Raw genomic sequence first — 19,078 nt, 5'->3', positions numbered from 1 at the left:
CCTCCCCGCTGCCGCGCCTCCGATTGGTCGAGCCGCGCCGTTGCCATGGCAACGCGCTAGTCCCGCCCCTCGGCGGCCCGTGAGGCGATGGAGGAGGGCGGCGGCGGCGGCGGCGCCTCAGGGCCGGCAGCGGGGCCAGGCCCGGCCATGGCGGCGGCGGGGGGCGGCCCGCTGGGCTGCCTGCACGTCCTGTGGCAGCGGGATGAACCCGCCGGCAAGATCCCGGCCCGCCGCCTGCGCAGGGCTGCCCGCCTGCACCGCCGCCTGGGGCCTACGGGCAAGGAGAGCCACGGTGAGGGGGGGAGGCCGGGCTGGGGGGGGGGACACGACCCTCAGCACCCCCCCTCCCCAATTGGGCCTGCAGGGTAACGGCCGGCTTCTCTCCACAGCGCTGAAGAGGCTGCGGGAAGCCGCCAACGGGAACGATTTGGATACAGGTGAGGCGGCGGTGTAAAAGGTGCCACAAAGGGATGGGTACAGGCAGCTGCAAGCGCTGTCAGGGCTGGAGGGATGCGGCTTGGGTTCAGTCAGCAGGTCAAAATGGAGGCTGAAAGGGTCAGGCTGCATGAAAATCCTGTTTGTTTCATTCTGTGCCTGTGTTTGATACGTGGATACCCCTCTTTATAATCCTGCGGTGTTCCCACAGCTCGAGGAAAAGCAGGCAGCTCTGCTGGGTGGAAGAGCGAGGGGAACAACCGCAAGGAGCTGATGATAAAGCTGCTGGGGCTGTTCGTTAGCTCACTTCCATACATCTCTTAGCAATATATTCGTACCGCCACTCCTAGGGCAAAAACCAGGAGCTGCAGGTGAACCCAGGAAGTGACCTGTTCAAAACAGATGTGGAGAGGTAGTTTTTCCTCGCTGGGCGGGGTTACACTGTGAAACTTCCCATCGCGGGTCCACGCCGATGGGCAGAGTTCATGCAGACGCAAAACACGACTGCAGAAATCCGTGAACAGCCCGTGGAGGGCTGCTGACCACACGTTGCTATTTCTGGCTTGGGAAGCACCTGAGATACAGATGACTCAAGGCTGTGAGAGCTAGCCTGGCATCCTTGGCATCTTTGTATACTCCATTTGTTGCTGATTGTTCTTGGAGCCTGAATATTTGGCTAGGTGGATCTTGAGCGTTAGCCATTACAGCCGTTGACTTGGCTTTTAAGGCGGTTTTGGGAGCTGACGAAGGCTGTAACAAGGGATGGAGGGCGTGTTGCTGGTTCTGCTGAGCCTGGATGCTTGCTGGAGCTGGCTCACGGCGTGCAAAGTCCACATTTAGCTGCAGAGGAGCGGGTGGCGTCACCCCTTTGTGATCGGGTGCCCCTGCAACTTACCTCCTCCTCCTTGGCGCTGTCAGTGCAGCAACTCCTGGAGGATGGAGCCGACCCCTGCGCCGCGGACGACAAAGGCCGGACAGCCCTGCACTTCGCCTCCTGCAACGGCAACGACCACATCGGTGAGTGGGGAGGGGGCGCTTTGGGAGGGGGGTGTTCTTCCTTTTGATGCAGCACATAACGGAAATTGCCGATTCTGCCTGTTTTATGGCACAGCTGCCAGCTGAATTCCAGCTCTGGGACTTGCAGTCCTCCTAGTAGCTGGGGTGGGAGCAGCAGCAGCTCCCAGCTGTGGGGCTGTGCTGGTTGTAGGATGTCCTTAGCCCCAGTCCTTCTTCTCTGGGAGTGAGGGAGCTGGCGAGCTGAGAGAAGCACCCCTAACGCAGCTGCGGAGCGGTGGCACGCCGTGTGCTGCCAAACGAGGCTTCTTTCAGCAGCGAGGTGCAGTCAGCGGGGCGGAGGGAAGGGACTGACATCGCTCTGTGTCACTGCTTCCAGTGCAACTGCTTCTGGACCACGGCGCTGACCCAAACCAGAGGGACGGGCTGGGGAACACTCCCTTACACCTGGGTAAGTGCCACACAGCTCAGCTCTGCGTGCGGGGAGGTGAGGTGAGCTCTGCATTGCTCTTTTTCCTTTGCATCTTCTTTCCTGTGCATCACGGCACGCATCCCCAGCTTGAAGAACTTCAGAGGGATTCTTTTCAATCCCCTCATCCCTCATGAGGGCGTCGGGTTGGATTTAGAGAAAATCCATTCCCCTGCCTCTGCTGGCCCCAAGATTTGTCCCAGAGAGAGCACCCAGGCTTGAGCATGGGATGACACTTAACAGTGGGGCCCTTTCTCATGGCAAAGAGCCTCGGGAAAGTGGCGAGCTGCACACCTGAGCAGAAATCTTGCTGTTTGCTGCTACCTCTGAGCTGTGTGTCCTGTGTTTTCCCTCCCCAGCTGCCTGCACCAACCACGTTCCCGTCATCACCACGCTGCTGCGCGGAGGTAACGTTTCCTCTCGAACAGTTACAGCCTCCCCCTGCCTTGCTGGCGTTCCCCAGTCTTTAAGACAGCCCTCGCTTTCTCTCCTTGCTCCTGCAGGGGCCAGAGTCGACGCCTTGGATCGGGCTGGCAGAACCCCGCTGCACCTCGCTAAATCCAAGCTCAACATCCTGCAGGAAGGGCTCTCCCACAGCCTGGAGGCCGTTCGCCTCGAAGTGAAACAGGTAAAGGAAATGCTCCCACGTCCCTGTGAGGTGCTGCAGCCGCTGGCAGCCTCCTGCGTGCTATAGCTCACATATTGAACAGCTGTTTTAAAGTCAAAAGTCTTTTTCTAGTCTTTTAGCTGCTCTGGGGAGAGTTTGGCTTTTTCCTTCCGTTTCCGGAGACCTTCCTTTTTCCACCCGCTGCTCTGAATTGTAAAATTTCAACTTCTTCCTGCAAAAACGTCCCAGCCTGACGGGGCTGTCTGATGTTCGCCTCTTCTGCCCGTGCGTTTCAGATCATTCAGATGTTGCGGGAATACCTGGACCGCCTGGGGAGGCATGAGCAGAAGGAACAGCTGGACGACCTCTGCTCCAAGTTACAGATGACCAGCACAAAGGAGCAGGTAGGCAGCGCTGGGTGACTCACCTGCTCACGCTGTGGCTTCTGCGTTCAAGAGCTGCTACGTGAGCCAGGCAGCTTTAAAGACAGGCTTGTGGACGTGTTCTCGCTCGCTCTGGGTGACGTGGCCGAGTTACGTGGGGACTTGTGGGACTCCTTCAGCTGGAATTCAGGATGCAGAAAGCATCAGGGTGTCCAGCAGCTCTGCAGAGAAGCTGGACACCAGATGTGCCGAGTGCACAGGCGTTTTAAGGTCAGGAGGCAGCACAAACGCACAGGGTGCCTTTGTTTTGCCCGTTTGGTTGGTTTTATTTTGTTTGCTTCTCTTTTTTCTGGTACAAAGGATTGGCCCTCGAGCTTAGAGGCCGTGGCCATGATGTTCCCTGTTGAGTTTTGAGTAATGCAGCAACGCACTTCTATTTTAAGGGCTGGTTAGACGGGCTGGAGGTCAAGCATCAGCCTCCTGAGGCTGCTTTCCTCTGCCTGATGTCCAGCTGTGTTCTTCTGGCAGGTGGATGAGGTTACGGACCTCCTCGCCAGCTTCACGTCGCTCAGCCTGCAGATGCAGAAGATGGAGAAGAGGTAACGGGGCTGCTGGCCCAGGAGGAGAAGCCTCAGAGAAGAAGGCGCAGACTTCGCAGGCTGATGAATGAACGTTTTTGCCCCGGCTCTTCCTGCCGGATCCGCGCTCTGGCTGGTGCTCAGACTGTCCCCGTGGCCCCACGGTTGCCTCACGGGGAGGCAGCGGGATTTGGACAGCAGAGTTCTGCTGCTGAGACTTTAGGAGAAGAAAAAAAAAAAACAAAAGAAGAGTCGTTCTTTGGATCAGAGGGGCTGGAACTGAATAGGATACCCCTCTCGGAGGTATTCTGCCTTGTCCTAAGCACTTCAGCTCAACGCAGGCGGTGGCTGATGCCACGAGCAGTCACCAGCCAGCCCAGCTCGCTGCTGGCCACCGTCACAGAGCTGCCTGCAGCAGGCATCTTCTGCCACCACCGCAGCACCAAACAGCATGGGGGGTGGGAAGCGGGCGCCCCGGACAGCAGAAGGCTTTGTGCTGGGAGAATGACATGCACTTTATTCTGCATGGTAGCAGCTGAGCAAACACACCGCCTTCAGAAACGCGCAGCCAAGCTTAATCCTGACTGTCCCCAGGGCCTGCAGACAGAGGGCAGAGAGAATCGGGCCGGTTAGGAATGGGATACGAAGCTTTTAAGCAAACTAACAGCTTCCTCCGGGCATGGTTTATAAAGCACTGCTGAAAGTTAATGCTTAAATTAACGAATCACTTGTGAAAGTTACCCAGGTAGGCAGTTCGTGGGTCAGGGTTGCCCCGGTGCAAAGATAAGGATTAGGGGCTGACTCAATGTTAGTGCGGTTTTAGGCAGCCACGCTGTAAAAAATCAAAACCGACACAAACCCACTGCAACTGACTTTTGTGTTTCCTGCTACTGGAAAACATTTTCTCTAACATCTGGCCTCCTGTCTAGGAAAAGGGCAGCCGGAGCTCCGAGCTGAGATACCAGAACACGCAGAGCTTTTAGATGGGGTCACGCGTTGGTGCTGGAAGCCACGGTTAGGACAGCGTTGTGGCAGGGCTGGAGCCATCACTGTGAATAAGGTTACTTGGTTAGGGAATGCTGGATGGGAAGGGTGGGAGACAATCTGACCTTTTTGTATGTTGAACTTCAATAAAATCCCGTTGGCCTTTTTTTTGGGGCTCCTTTTTTTTTCGGAGCGGCTCATCCCTCTTTACCTCTGTTCCAGGCCCCAGGCGCAGCGCCAGGCTCTGCAACTGCCGCTATCGAACCTGGTATTGAAATCAGAAGCGGCAACACGAAACTGTTTGACTTCAAACAGCCGTCTGTTTGCAGACCAAGGTACACGGCTGTGCTGCGGAGAGGGCGAAGGGATTAATTGGGTGCTAGGGAGGACGTCGGGCAGGGCAGAGGCTTCACCAAGAGGTCCCTGCGAGAGGAGCGGGTGACCCGCGTGTCCTGCCTGTCCCCACCGTGCTTCCTCCCACCTCAGCTTGGTGGCCACGTTCACCCGGCCGCCACCGCTTCTGCGCTCAACAGCCTTGTTGCTGAGGAGACCATTAGGTTTACCCGCCGAGCGGGTGGATGAGGTGCTCTTATCGCTGCAGTTACCTTGGCTGCTGATGGTGTCTGCAAACCAGACGCCGCTCGAAAGCTTTCCACCCAACAGGGAATTCGCTTAGCGGAGATCTAGCACTGAGCTTTTAGCCCGAGCACTCAGGACCTCGTTGTCTAAAGCTCTTCAGGCCTTCATTTTGCCTGGTGCTGGAGCTTTTCCGTAAGTGCTCCTCGCTCTGTGCTTGGAGTGGAAAGGTGAGGGTGCTGCAGCCACCCAGGAGTGTTTTTGCCTTGCCTCTCGCAGCACTGCCGCCTCCGCGGGAGGTGAGGCAGCGCTGGCGGGCCCCTGGAGGCTGGCACAATGAGCTGAGGCAGCGAAGAGCAGCCTCAGCGCTGGCTTTGCTGCTGCTTCAGTGAAAACAGATAAAGAAAATGGGATCTGATTTCCAGCGGGGAGAAAAATAAGAGAGGAATCACCCCACACCATTTGTTGGGTCAGCTGTTTGTGCTCCGCAGCTCTGTCTCAGCAGGGAGTCAGGTGCTGGGGAGGGAAAGAAGAGGGTCTGGGGGAAAAAGCGAGCGTGGCTTCACGCTGTGCTGGGAGCTGCTCCCGGGCTCCATCTGCTTTTCCTTCTGCTCCTGGCACAACGTTTTGAGCCTCACCCAGCAGCTTTTCCCCCTGCCCTCGCACCCTGGCCATGGATTTGCCTGCGCAGCCCGGAGGTGTGAGGTTGGTGGCAGCTTCCCACAGAGGTGTCTGCTACGGTAATGATGAAAACAACAGCACAGGGCTTCACTCTGCTGTTTATTTTGCCATTAATCTCAGTCCATCTCCCCTTTTCCCTTGCATTACACTGCCAAGCACCACATTTCAGGCCTTCCTCGAGTGGCAGTGCCCATCCTCCTCCTCAGGGCCGTGGCGCCAGGCTGCCAGCAGGCTCTGGCAGACAGAACCTGACCCAAAGCCCTGCTCCCCCCTCACCGCTGTACCTCCAAATGCACTTGAATTAATTCCCCTCTCCATCCAGCGCACGGCTCCGCAGCGACCTCAGCAGCCCCTCAGCACCGCGTGAAGTGCTTGTAAGACACAAAACCAGCCAGGCTGAGGATCTGGCTCCTCTGGAGTACGAAGCCTCCCAGCAAAGCCGCGTGGATGTTTCCAAGCAAAAGGCCTTGCTCTGAAGCAGCCACTCAGCCATGCTAGCGAACACGAAGCGTGTGCTGCGGTAACGCGTGAGCATCGGGAAGCTGCTACCTTTTTCACTTTTCAGCACTTGAAATAATTAAACTCCAGGGTATCGAGCCCACATCTGAACACCATTACTGCCTCCGCTTTTACCTTTCCAAATCCATCATGCTAATGATCCTCCGTGCTGCTAAGGAAGCCCCGTGAAGCATCTCCAGCAAACCTTCCACCCTTTCAGCTGCTTCCTCGGCTCGTTCAGCGAGCAAGCTGGATTTCATCTCCTCCGTCATGGAAAGGTACTGGCGGAAAGATGCTTTCCTCGTGCACTGCACCCAGCCAGTGTGGGAGAGCGGCCCCGAGCCCCAGGGCCCAGGGGATGGCTCCGTGGAAGAGCCAGCAGTTTTGATTAGGAGGCTGATGAAGGAGATGCAGCAAATAGCACTCATCTGTTGTTTTCTCTCTCTCTTTTTTTTTTTTCTTCTGAAAGCTCTGAGAGGGGAAGATACCATGTGGCTTGCAGAAGAGCTGAAATAATCAGCTGGCAGCCTGCTAAGCCTGGTCACGGATTAGGAACCAGAAGACAGGCGGCTAAACCCAAAAGCAAATAAGCAGAGTTTCCTACAGCTAACGGGCTCATCAGGGAAAGGCCCACGTACCAGGAGCAGCACAAAACCACTAGGACATGCTGTCCACGACTGTCACCTCACCCCAAAGCTGTCCCTTGCCTGATTTTATGGCAGAGGCAGCTGCCCAGCCTGCCCTCACCACCCCACTGAGCTGCGCTCAGCCACTGCCCAGGTGCAGCCAGCCCTGAGAGGGTTAAAGCCAAGCTCATCAGCCCGGGTGATGAGAAGTAGGGAAGAAAATATAAGCAAGTAATCATTAATTAAGGTGAAAAGCTGGAAGCAGAGACCGCCGAACGCTAATCAGTCTGATGGGGAGGCTGCGTGCAGAACAGCAATCAAGCTCCTTCAGCTTTAATTACAGCCAGTGCGGTATCAAGGAGAAGTCACATTTTCTTCTCCCCTAGCTTTGAGCCACTGGACCAGTTGGAGCGTGCGTGCTGTTACTGGGCAGACTGGAATTCCCTCCTGGCTATGGGAGCTCCCCAAGCCAGACACAGCGTCTGCCCTTCCCGCTCACGTGCTCCCCAAAACAGGGGCTCAGCCCCAGAGAGCTGAGGAATGGGAGCTTGGGCTTGCAGAGACTTGCTGGGCTGAATTAACCTTCTCACGCAGGTTTTCTCCCGTCCTCTTTGTCCCGTGTTATTTAGGCTTCACCCCAATACACAACACTCAGCCCTGACCTGGTCTGCTCCCTCTGCAAGCAGAACCCATGAGGAGCAGGATCGGAGCAACCTGACCACTGTTCCCTTCTCCTTCCAGCACTTTGGGCTGCGAAATGGGCTTTTGCATCTGGAAATGATGCAGATTTTTGTACCTGGAGGCTGGTGTGACATGCCAGCAGGCCACGGAAAGGTGGAAATCGACATCAAACACTTAAGTGGGAAAAGAAGAATAATCCCCAGCACAGCAACGGAGTTGACCTCAGCGCGGGGAAGGGGGTGTCCTTGCAGCTGAGCTCTAACAAGCTGCACATCAGCGTCAGCGAGGGTTAGAAATGCCACGTCGCCTGGGAATTTGACGAGTGGGCAGGACAAAGCAATAAGGGAAGATTTACGCAAGCAGAGGCAGGGGATGTGAAGAGAAGAGGAATAAAGGGGGGGTGGGAGGGTGTAGCTCTGCTGCGAGGTCTGCAGCATCTTGCACGCACCAGAGCCCTTCAAACCCCCAGCTCCCATTGCTGCCAGGTGTCCTCATCCCCTGAAAGTGCCAGAGGACAAGGACAGAGCCAAAATTTTCTCACCTATGACCGCAGCCTCCAGCTGCACCTCCAAGATCCCACCAGACACAGGGGCAAGGAAGGACACCGGGGTTTCCACAGCCCGTGCAGGGCTTGGGGCACCACTGACGGGGCCGTGCTGCCTCCAACGATTGCATTTGGCATGCTGGCATTCGGCAGTGGGCTGGCAGTAAATGGCTCCTCTCTCCCAGCTGGGGCTCCCTCGCTGTCTGAATTAGCTGTGAAGTGAGCAGCGCGGTCCCCGCGGATTTCCAGCCTGCAGTCTGCCGCACCACCTGGCCTCTGCGTCTCCTCCTGGAAAACCAGCCTCAGGGGCCTTGCTGGGAGGGTTAGCTCCACGCACGTGCTGGCTGTGGGCAGCAGGGCAGCGAGAAGTGAACTGTCAGGAAAAAATTGCCATCCACCCCATTCAGGGCAAACACGTTCACTCTGAAACCTACTGATGCCGTGACAGTCAGCTCCAGCACGAAACTCTGCAGTGTCCCGCAGTGTCACTGCCCTCACTAGACACTTTTTGCCAAGCTTCCTCTTTTTCACTTGCTCTTAGGGCATTATCAGCATAGATTTGCTTCACACTAGAAGTTACACACTCATTAGCCACACAGCACCAAGCAAATGCCATCTGCAATTAAGGAAAACGAGGGCTGTCGCAAGCATGCAATATTTACTGTAAATACTGAGCTGGAACAGCGCAGTGGCAGGTTTAACGCTTTGCAGATAAGGCATCTGAGGTCTGGCTGTGGGATTTTGGAGGGGGTTGTTGAGCTCTGCAGCGCTCGAGCTCAGCTTTGTGAGCAGGGACGCTCGGCCCTCCTGTGGGGTGTCGTTCAACTGCTACCACAAACAAAGCCTCCTCTGTGGCTGTTCAGGGCAGGGTGGCCAACAAGGAACAAAGCAGGGGTAAGTCCTGCTCCCAGGAGGACACGGGTCCCACAGCAGCCCCACAGCGATGAGCGTTGTGGAAGATGTCCCAGCCCAACGCCTCGTGTAGGCCTCGCGCTCTCCTGGAAGCCCTCTCCATTAGGTTGGAAGGGGCACTGAGGAGAAAAGATCGAACTAAGTGCACGTGGGTGCCACCAAAATAGTCATTACGTGGAAAAAATGTGTCTTGCCGAGTCAGTAAACCATGCACATGGAGCTAATCCCACTGAGTAGCATCACTGCTCAGAGAGCAGCAGGTCCCTCAGCCCCAGGAGGAAGGGATGAAACTCCTCGTGATGAAGAAATACCAATGCCCCACATTATTATGGAATGGAGTGTTCACTCACTGGCTGGAAAAGAGGTTTCTTTGCTTCGTTCATTTGTAGTGAACGGTCAGACACTCCTGAGATCTTCTCGGAGGGGTCATGGCTAGGAGATTGCCGGCTGTTACCAACCTTTCCTCCTCCAGCAGTTCCTTCTGAGCAGAGGCCATGGCGTCTTGTAGCTGGTGAGTCCATGCTCTGGCATGGTTGGCACCTTCCGTGTCCCTCCTCCTGGTGTTGTCCCGTGGGACTTGGGTCACCTCCGTGTTGCCTCCACAGAAGCCTCCGGTGCTGTTGGTGAAACCTTTGCCCACGTTGACCACGTGGACTTGATTTCCAACGCGCTTCTTCTTCTTCCTGTTCTTGTTCTGGAAGAAGAGGCAGGTGAAGACCTGCTTGAAACGCTTTCGGAAGTGCTTGGAGATGAGGGCATAGACAATGGGGTTGAGGCAGGAATTGGCGTACGAAAGGCAGTGGGAAGCCAGGCGGCAGGCATACGTGGCTCTGTTGAAGGGGAAGTGGCCGAACCAGAAGCAGAGGATGACCAGATGGTGGGGAAGCCAACAGAGGCAGAACAAGATAGCAACAGCCACAATCATCTTGGTGACCTTCCTCTTGGCCTTACGGGACTCTGAAATCCTTTCAACGGGGTCTACAGAGGTCCACAGGAACTTGATGGTCCTGGCGTACGCCAGGCTCACCACAGTCACGGGTAAGAGGTATCCAAAGACAAACGTGAGGATGTCCAGAATCTTTCGGCGCTGGTCCTCCCAGATGGGGACGCAGATGGGCACCCCGTGGTAATGGACAATCTGGTAGTAACTGAGGTAAGGCCCTGCAAAGAGCAGGGACAGCGACCAGATCACTACGATGGCCACTCCTGCGTTTCGGGTGGTGCGGAGATCCCGGGACTTCAGCGGGTAGCGGATGGCCAGGTACCTGGCGGGGAGGGGAAGGAGAGACCAGGCGTAATGTGGGTGGGATATCTCATTGCCCTCCAGCCCCGTGGAGCTGCCATCTAGGCAGCCTTTCCCGTGCAGCCTCCCATTTCTCCTCTTCCCCACCTTTCACGAGGGAGGGTTGTGGTGAGCTCACATAGCTAATGGGATCATCCCAAAACATGGAGCTGGGAATCTCCATCACCCTGTGCTAGCTCAGGAGGGGCAGGCAACGTGCCTCTTGAAGAGGGCAGGAGCAGGACACAGAGGACTCCGTGTTTCTCCTCTGGTGCACGGTTTCCCTGGGTTTTAGCACTCTTGGTTTCATATGGTGGACACCAAGCCTCGGTGCATGCCTGCGCTCCTCCTGCTGAGGTGAAAAAGGGAAAGGGCTGGGTAACCAGGCTGAGAGCTTGGCTGGGTGCTGGGAGAAGGCACGGGGAGATGTGGAGGAACAGTGAGAAGCTGGATCTGCTGGCCCTGCCTCTAGGGAGACGCTACGTGCTCTTCACAGGACATTCAACAAGGTAGGGACTGGTCTTTCCCTTACCCCTTAGCTCGAGAGTGGCGAACACATTGTCCCTGAGCTGAGGGACCGAGAGGGGAGGGGACACTTGCCTGTCGATGGAGACCGCAGCCAGGGTGAAGCTGCTGGCGTACATGGTGAGGTAGATGAGAAAATGCACGGCCTTGCAGGCAAAGGCCCCGAAGAGCCACCCGTCCAGGGTGTAAATGGTGGCCTGGAAGGGGACACAGCAGACGATGAAGCACAGGTCGGCCATGGCCAGGTTGAGGATGAAGAGGTTGGTGGTGTTATACTTCACTTGGCCGTTCCGTAGCAGCACAGCCAGCACCAGCCCGTTCCCCACGGTGCCCAGGAGGAAGATGAGGGAGAAGATGATGGGCACGATGATCCCTGCCGCTCGCAGCTCCGGGCTGTCGGAGGAGGCGTTCCAGCCCCCTGGCATCTCCCCATCCGACAGCAGGGCCCTGTGAGCAGAGACAGAGAGACAGCCTGGATTCACGTCCCCATCACAGCATCCCCTCTCCCACCAACTCACCTACATTCCTCCTACAATCCCAAAGCTGCTTTTAAACCTTTTGGGATTTCTTGCTTTGGCAAGTCTTCATCCCAGCTGATGTTCAACCAGGCTTGGCCAGGGCCACAAGGACACGGAGAAGGAACACCCCCTGGTAGCAGCACCCTGTTGCCTTTAATGTGCTTTCAAATCAGAGCTCAACAGGTCTCTGAAAAGCACAGGTGGGACGCATTTGATCCGTGGGTGTGGGGTATTGCTGACCCGACAGAAGGTGCAGGCAAAGGAAATTTGGCTGCCGGGTCCTATCTTGTGATGTGGGAGAGGAATGGGGGGGAGACCTCAAAACACAACCAAATAGTCATCACACAGGAGTGATTTATCCCGGAGCTCGAGGAGCCAGGTGCTGACATTTGCTGCCAAACTTCCTCCAGCCCTGAGTAACACCGTGCTCAGGCGGGGAGCGCAAACACCCGCTCTCCTAACGAGCCTTCGCCTGATTGTTCCATCATTAGAACAAATTGTCCTTGGCTGAGCAGCAACCAAGAAGGAAAGCCACCGTTATCTAGCAACTGTTGACATGCAATTAACTCCTTTTGGGTCGCGCGAGCTCTTTCACCCCGTGCTCCCCCATCTTTCTCATGCTGCTTCTCCTTCACATCCCCCTCTGTGCTGTGCTGGCAGCTCATCCCTGGCTCTCAGCTCCCCTCTGTCCTACTGGTGGCTGCCCAGCTCCTCCATCCCGGCCCTGTGGGACCTTCCTGCTCGAGCAGAAGCCCGCTGTGTCCCTCTGGGCCCACACCTCGCATTTAGGCTTGCAGGGAGCCGTGGGCACACGCTCACCCCTACCCGGGGAGCCCCGAGGCTTGTGAAGCTGGCACTCACCTTTGCGAGGAGGGGCCTTCAGCTTCTCTGCTTGCTCAGGGGAAACCTCCAGAAGAGCCTGGGCAGCGGTGGCGAGGAGGAGGCAGCCCTTCATCCACGTGGGACAAGGACAGTTTGAGCAGTGCCGTCACCCCTGCCCGGTGCTCCGGCGCTCCCCGCCAGCCACCAGCTCCGCTCTCCTCTCCTCCTCACTCCCGCGCTCGTCTCTCTCCTCCTGGAGCTCCTCGCACGCTCTCTCTCTCTCTCTGTCTCCCCCTTTTCCCTCCCTCTGCTCTTGCTGCTGATCCATTGATCTCTCTCTGTATTTATTTTTTTTTTTCCCCTCTCCCTGTCGTTGGGTTTGGAGTTAACTCCTCTCTGCCCAGCCTTCCTGTGGCTTCAGCAGCTCCCACAAGGAGGGGACGGCGGAGAACGAGGGTGCTGCTCCTTGCTGGGAGAGGCAGGACAGGGTCCCACAGCCCCGGCACCGCTGTGTGATCGGGAGGTGCTTCCCAACACCTCCAGGGAACGTGGATGTCCCACCACACCTGACCCTTACCTCCTGCTCGGTCTATGGGGCTAAAACCTCTGGAGCACGAGCAATTAGTTGCTATTTCGAGCTGCTGTTAATTGCGAGCAGCATGGCAAAAAGGACTCGTAGCGCAGACCAGAGCAAATCACACCCAGCACCAGAGCCGGAGACGGAGGGCAAACAGGCTTTTGTTTTCTGACCTCTCACCAGAATTTCTCTCCCAGGGGAGGGAGGACAAGCAGTGCAGGGCCGGCCCCACCAGACCTCCAGCTCCCTTATCACCCCGCAGGACAGCGTGTGCTCGGGCTGATGTGACAAGAAGCAACCGTGACCCATGCAGCCATCCTGCACCGAAGAGGCGAGGGTCCCGCTGCCCCTGCCCACGTTCACCCCCACCCACAGCACCTCAGCCTGGTGGGAGGCCCCCGTTCCCCCCCCCGATGTCTGGAGGGATCAGGGTGTCCCCGGGCAGGCAGGCGGGCGGCTGGGTATCAGCACCCACAACCAGGGAAAAGGGGAAGGCCACGCTCGGGACGCGGCGATAACCAGGGGGGACGCAGCCACAGCCCGCAGCGCCGCTCGCCATGCAGGGCCCCTGCCGCTGCCTCCTCCTCCTCCTCCTCTTCCTCCTCCTCCTCTGCCTGCTGCCGCTGCCGCCGCCGGCTGCCTCGGGCCTGGCACCACCGCCGCCGCCACCGGAGGACCCTCGAGACCTGCCACCGCCACCCGGCACCGCTGACCCCGCTGCCCGCCTGCTGCGCGGCCGCCCCTCGGCCCCGGTGCGGCCCTACAGCCTCTCGCTCTCCCCCGAGGACTACCGCTACGCTCCCAAACCCCGCCATCTACGGCCCGGGCGGCTTCGCCGGCTGCTGGGCTCAGCCTTCGACCCCTTCTGGATGTCGGCCGAGGAGCCGGCGGGTCACAACGGCACCGCCACCACCACCGAGGACCTGGAGAGCCAGAGCCGGGAGCTGGCGGAGGGCGCCGGGCGGTACCGCCGCAAGCTGTGGCGTGAGGCTGAGGGGCTGGAGCTGCCCACCCTGCTGCCCCCCGTGCCCGGGCTGCCCCCCGAGCTGGCCGCCGCCGTGGCACGGCGCTTGAGGCAGTGGCTGGTGGAGCGGGCCGCTTGCCGCCTTGCCTCCTCCTGGGTAGACCTGGGGCCCGTCTTCTGGCCCCGCTGGGTGCGCCACACCGCCTGCCAGCCCGAGCCCTCCGGCTGCTCCTGGCCCCCCGGTATGGCCTGTCGTCCTGCCCAGCTCACCCAGCTCAAGCTGTTGGCCTGGCACTGCTGGGCCCCCCGACCTCCTGGCCCCCCGCATTGCGCCTGGCGCCAGATCCCCTACCCCGTGGTGGTCGCCTGCAAGTGCTCCTGCCGCTGAAGGGCTGGGAAGAGGGAGAAATAAAATGCCAGAAGCCAAGCGGGACGCCCCCCGGGTGTTTATCTGGGGCAAAGGATGTGGGGAGGGTTAGTCCGTGGCATCCTCATGCACGGGGGACTGAGGGTGGTGGGAGCGGGGCTGGGGTGCAGGGAAGATGTGAGGGAATGTGGGTTGAGCTTGAAGGGGGACACTGTGATGTGGAGAAGGGCTGGAAGAGGGGCAGGTTTGGGACTGAGGTGTGACAGCACGGTGAGGGCTGTTCATGAGGGTGGGTGGAAGTGAGGGAGGCAGGAAGCCAGGGCTGGAAGTGTCCTTGTTTGTAGGGGAATTTAATGGGATGGGGAGCTCCGGTAGCTTAATGCACAACAGGAGAGAGAGGTGAACCCACACCTACCCCACATTGCCTACAGGGATGGGGTGGCACCAGCGTCTGGGGTGGGCCACCTGGGATGGGTCAGGCTGGGAACTACAGCCTGGAAAGGCAGCACCTCCTGCCTCTGCGTCCTAACGAGCAAAAAGCCCTCTGCTTTCTGGGCTAAGAGCCATGACCAGCCGCGGATCAGACCTCCGCCGGGAAGCCTTGAAGAAAATAAAGAGCTGGAGGACTCGCCTGGGAACGAAACGTTCTTGCACCTCCTGCGGCCGGCAGCGGCTGCGTTATTCAGTCGTGGGCGCTGTGGCCTGAGTCGCCTGCCTCCCCGGCGCTGCAGCTCCCGGCGCCGTGCAGACCGCAGCCTTGGAGCGGCTGGGAGAGGCAGCGGGGACGGAGGGGAGAGTTTAGGGTGTCCAGAGATGAGGAGGATGGGGAGAGAACGTGTGCGTGCAAGGACACGGGAGGGAGGCTGCACGACACACGGTTGGAGCAGAGGCAATTCGAACAAAGCCAGCCTGTGATACCCAGGACCCGGCGTGTGCCTGCTCGAGTGCTAAATCACCACCTCGGCAGGGCTCGGAGGAACAAATGCAGAGATGCCAGCCTGCTGCGTGTTCTCTGCCACGTGAAAATTGCACTTGATGGAGGGAAATTACAGGTTTCTGTCACCTGCTCGGATGCATGCCCTCTTGCCCATCTCCTGGGCTTGCAGCTCCCGGGGCTGGGGTGGGAGCCCTGCGGGGAGGGTAAAGTTGTAGGGCTGATCTCAGGCACCAAGCAAGCCTGGGAGCGAGGAGCAGCTGGTGCTGGGGCCAGCCTCTGCCCTCTTTCTTTTCCCAAACTGGCTGCTGGTGGCACGGGTTGCCAGGGGCTTGATGCACACCCTGGGAAACCGCAGCTCCCGGATGAGAAAGCAAGAGCCAGACATCTACCCACTGCACTGCAGGAAACCTTTAATGCCACAGGGGCTGCTGCCAGCACACCGCAACAGCCAGAGCCTTCAGGTCCTGCGTCCAGCAGCACGGTGCTCAAGCCTCCCCACCCCGGCACAGGCACTTGTTTCGGTCACGGGCAGGAAAGGCACCGAGGGAAAGACGCCGCTGGTGGCCCCTCAAGGCAGCGCTCCGTGTTTCCGTCCCACCTCGGTGAAGGCCTCCACGCAGCGGTCGATGTCCTCGTCGCTGTGCACAGCCGAAATCTGGACCCGGATGCGGGCTTTCCCCTTGGGGACCACGGGGTAGCTGAAGCCAATGACGTAAATACCTGGGGAGGAAGCACGGAGAGCTGGATTTCAAGGGGGACCTGCTTCCGAGCTCTGACGGACTCATGGAAAATCCCCTCCCCTCGAGGAAGGACCAAGAGGATATCTGCAGCTGGAGGGTGCAAAATGAGCAGATTTCATGCAGGAATCTCTCTGGAGGAGGGATGATGGTGGTGGTGGCACCACCAGGCATCGATTCCATCGAGAAACGCGCCTGCAACCAGAGCTCCCTGCCCCGCTCACCCCTGCTCAGCATGTCCTCAGCCATCACCGCAGCCAGCCGGGCGTCCCCGAGCATGACGGGACAGATGGGATGGTCCTTCCCGGAGATGGTGAAGCCGGCTGCCGTCATCTTGCTTCTGAAGCTGGTGAGGAGAACGAGAGGAGGACTCAAAGCTTGTCACCCCTGTCCTTGGGGACCGCTGCCGTGCTTTCCCGGGGAGCCCTGGGGGTGATTCTGGCTCACATCTCCTCCCCCTGAGGACCTCCGGCAAGGTGTCAGCAGAGGGTGAAGCACACCCAACAAGTCCCTAAAGCTCCTAACAAGCCCCTTCCCGTGCTCCCACCCCACCGGGGACGGGAGAGGAGTGGAGACAAGGCCCCTCACCGCTGGGTCTTGGCAGCCATGGACTGGGCGATGGCGTTGCTCTCCATGAGCAGGTCCAGGGCCTTGGAGGCGCAGCCCACCACGGCGGGGGGCAGGCTGTTGGAGAAGAGGTAGGGCCGGGAGCGCTGGCGGAGCAGGTCGATGAGGGGTTTGGGGCCCGTCGTGTAGCCACCTGCGGAGGAAAGGGAAAGGGGAATGGGTGAGGCACCCCTCGGTGCTGTGGCAGGGTCCCAAACGCGAGCACACGTTTTGTTGGTTTTGGACAGATGAAGGCAACGTCAAAGCGATGCCGTGGAGCACTTCAGGGCACGGGCAAGGGAATGCCTTCACCTGCAGCTCCTCCAAGAGCTTTTCCCAGGGTGGAGTTGATGATGGTGACCTTGTCCATCACTCCCAGGAGCTCATCAGTACCCCTGCAGAAAAAGGAACGTCACGTTAGGACCCGTGCCAGCGCCTACCAGGGGATCTGCTCTACACCTGGCACCTCGAGGGAAACGAAGCACCACCGGGCAGGTGGCAAGGCAGTGACACCGAACCCCCAAGACCCAAGGGGGCCTTCCAGGAGGGTGAAACGCCCCCTTACCGGCCGTTGGGCCCCAGGAACCCTGTGGCATGGCATTCGTCGATGAAGACCAGGGCGTCGTACTTCTGGGCCAGCTGGCAGATCTCCCGCAGGGGCGCGATGTCACCGTCCATGGAGAAGGCACCATCGGTGGCCACCAGCCGCAGGCGGTGTTTCTGCGGGAGGGAAGAGTGGCACGCTGCTGCTTCCCCACCTGATTTATCCACGCCAAACAGCAAAAAGAGATGCCCACGGCACGGGAAAAAGCCGAATCGTTCAGGGCTGGGTCCTGCCCGGACACGTGGGGGCTTTGGGGTGGGAGCGCAGCCCCGTACCTGCGCGTCCTGCAGCTTGGCCTCCAGGTCCTGCATGTCCATGTGCTTGTAGCGGTATTTGTTCGCCTTGCACAGGCGGATGCCATCGATGATGGAGGCATGGTTCAGCTCGTCGGACAGCACCGCGTCCTCCGGGGTGAGCAGAGCCTGTCCGTGCCAAACGTACAGGGTCAGCCCCTGCTGCAGGGCACCACCTCACCCCAATCGGGCAGCCCGTCCCGGTGCGGAGGACCCGGTGCAGCTGCCACGTCTCTCCTGGCGCTGCTAAATTTTCCACTTTCCTGCCCAGCTCCCTTATCCCCTGGCTTTCTGAGGGCTGAGTAAACAGCTCCGCACGGCCCACACCTCCCAGTTCAAGGGCACCAGCTCTGGGCTCTCCACCAGGGAGCCTCTGCAGCCTCTCCCCTCCTCTTTGCCAGGCACGACAAACCTCAAAGATGCCGGCGTTTGCGTCGAAGCAGCTGGCGTAGAGGATGGCGTCCTCCCTCTGGTGGAAGCGCGCGATCTTCTCCTCCAGCTCCTTGTGTATGCTCTGGGCAGAAAGAAAAAAAAAAAAGCAAGCATCACCGCTTAGGGCAGCGCGAGTTCTCGCTTGCCTGCTGCTGATGGGTGCAGTCATAAATAAATGTGTTTTATCCAGGAGAGGTGTGTAGGGGGGAGAAGCTAATGGGCCCTAAAACCCTAAAACGATCGGTTTGGATGCCAAAAACCCAGCAGGGAGACTCCAGCCGCCCAGCCACGAGGCAGCAGCTATGGGTTTTCTCTGCGTTTCTCTGAGGGGGATAAATCGGGGTAGGTTTGACCGAGATGGTTCAAGTTTAGGATTTTTTTTTACCTGCGTGCCGCAGATGAAGCGCACGGAGCTGAGGCCGGCACCGAACTCCTCGAGGGCTCGCACGGCGGCGCGGATCACCTGCGGGTGGCTCGACAGCCCCAGGTAGTTGTTGGCACAGAAATTGAGGATCCCTGTGGGGGCACACCTTGCAGCCACCACCGGGTCCCCAGCGGTGACCCCATTGGTGACCCCATCGGGGACCCTATCGGTGACCCCATTGGTGACCCCATGGGGGGACCCTCCTGCACTCACCGGAGTCTCCCCCTCCAGCCAGGCGGAGGTGGGGGCCCTGCGGGGAGGCGATGACCCTCTCGCTCTTCCAGGTGCCGGCTCCCCGGATCCCCTCCAGCTCCCCCTCCAGCCGCCGCCGGAGCTGCGCCGCCGCCGCCCCCGAAGCCGCCCGGGACCCCCCGGTCCCGGCCCCCGCCGCCGCCGCCGCCGCCACCCGGAGCCACATCCCCGAGCCCCGAGCCGCTGGGGGCGGTGCGAGCACGGCCAATGGCACCGGGGGGAGGGAAGGGAGGGAGGGGAAGGGAAAAAAGGGAAAAAAAAAAGGGAAGGGAAGGGAAGGGAAGGGAAGGGAAGGGAAGGGAAGGGAAGGGAAGGGAAGGGAAGGGAAGGGAAGGGAAGGGAAAAAGGGAAGAAAAGGGAAAAAGGGAAGAGAAGGGAAAAAGGGACCCCCTTTCCTTCAGATCATCCCCTGTATGATTTGGGATCACTTGGGCAGATCCTACCCGCGCCTCTCAGGCCGTCCCGTGGGCTCGCTGCCAGCCCCACAGGGAGGGACGCTATGGGGCCAGGCCGGCCCTGGTCCCGTGCCAAAGCCCTGGTGGCAGCGGGGCCGTGCCCATCCCCACACCCCAAAGGTCCCCGCCACCACCCGTCTGCGCCGTTATCTCCAGCCCTCACCCGCCGGGTGGCGGGCTGGTGGGGACGTGGGGCAGGAAGGGAACGGGGAACCCATCTTCCTCGTCCTCCTGGAAGGGCTGCGGCTCTCTTCTCCTCCCTCCCTCCCTCCGAGACCTCCGCCTGCCCACCACA

General features: G+C 59.2%; 4 protein-coding genes across 6 annotated transcripts; 2 read left to right on the top strand and 2 right to left on the bottom strand.

Moving 5' to 3' along the window:
- The first annotated feature begins 58 nt into the window (after positions 1 to 58).
- ANKRD54 (ankyrin repeat domain 54) lies at positions 59 to 4,637 on the top strand. Its single transcript, XM_068665913.1, has 8 exons — positions 59 to 292; positions 390 to 437; positions 1,354 to 1,452; positions 1,829 to 1,900; positions 2,278 to 2,325; positions 2,422 to 2,546; positions 2,822 to 2,929; positions 3,437 to 4,637. Exons 1-8 carry the CDS (start codon positions 88 to 90, stop codon positions 3,509 to 3,511), a joined length of 780 nt encoding a protein of 259 aa, XP_068522014.1. The 5' UTR covers positions 59 to 87; the 3' UTR covers positions 3,512 to 4,637.
- Positions 4,638 to 7,500: 2,863 nt separating this feature from the next.
- GALR3 (galanin receptor 3) lies at positions 7,501 to 11,487 on the bottom strand. Of its 3 annotated transcripts, none has more exons than XM_068665877.1 (4): positions 11,351 to 11,487; positions 11,072 to 11,242; positions 10,871 to 10,992; positions 7,501 to 10,253 (listed from the first exon to the last, which is right to left on the bottom strand). In XM_068665877.1, exons 1-4 carry the CDS (start codon positions 11,381 to 11,383, stop codon positions 9,368 to 9,370), a joined length of 1,212 nt encoding a protein of 403 aa, XP_068521978.1. In that variant the 5' UTR covers positions 11,384 to 11,487; the 3' UTR covers positions 7,501 to 9,367. The 3 variants fall into 3 exon arrangements, with proteins under 3 accessions (XP_068521978.1, XP_068521986.1, XP_068521970.1); XM_068665885.1 differs by having other exon boundaries at positions 11,077 to 11,242; positions 11,318 to 11,427; XM_068665869.1 differs by having other exon boundaries at positions 10,871 to 11,242; positions 11,318 to 11,427.
- Positions 11,488 to 11,650: 163 nt separating this feature from the next.
- Positions 11,651 to 15,376, top strand: LOC137847636 (noggin-like). The gene has a single exon (XM_068665897.1). It carries the CDS (start codon positions 13,270 to 13,272, stop codon positions 14,062 to 14,064), a length of 795 nt encoding a protein of 264 aa, XP_068521998.1. The 5' UTR covers positions 11,651 to 13,269; the 3' UTR covers positions 14,065 to 15,376.
- Positions 15,374 to 18,509, bottom strand: GCAT (glycine C-acetyltransferase). Its single transcript, XM_068665856.1, has 9 exons — positions 18,290 to 18,509; positions 18,038 to 18,168; positions 17,633 to 17,734; positions 17,203 to 17,349; positions 16,889 to 17,043; positions 16,636 to 16,718; positions 16,306 to 16,477; positions 15,942 to 16,063; positions 15,374 to 15,700 (listed from the first exon to the last, which is right to left on the bottom strand). Exons 1-9 carry the CDS (start codon positions 18,492 to 18,494, stop codon positions 15,549 to 15,551), a joined length of 1,269 nt encoding a protein of 422 aa, XP_068521957.1. The 5' UTR covers positions 18,495 to 18,509; the 3' UTR covers positions 15,374 to 15,548.
- Between the last annotated feature and the right edge of the window lie 569 nt (positions 18,510 to 19,078).

The sequence above is a fragment of the Anas acuta genome, chromosome 1 (assembly GCF_963932015.1).
Source record: "Anas acuta chromosome 1, bAnaAcu1.1, whole genome shotgun sequence".
Classification (NCBI taxonomy): Eukaryota; Metazoa; Chordata; class Aves; order Anseriformes; family Anatidae; genus Anas; species Anas acuta.
Note: the sequence above shows the minus strand (reverse complement) of the source record. Positions and strands in the feature narration are given on the sequence as shown.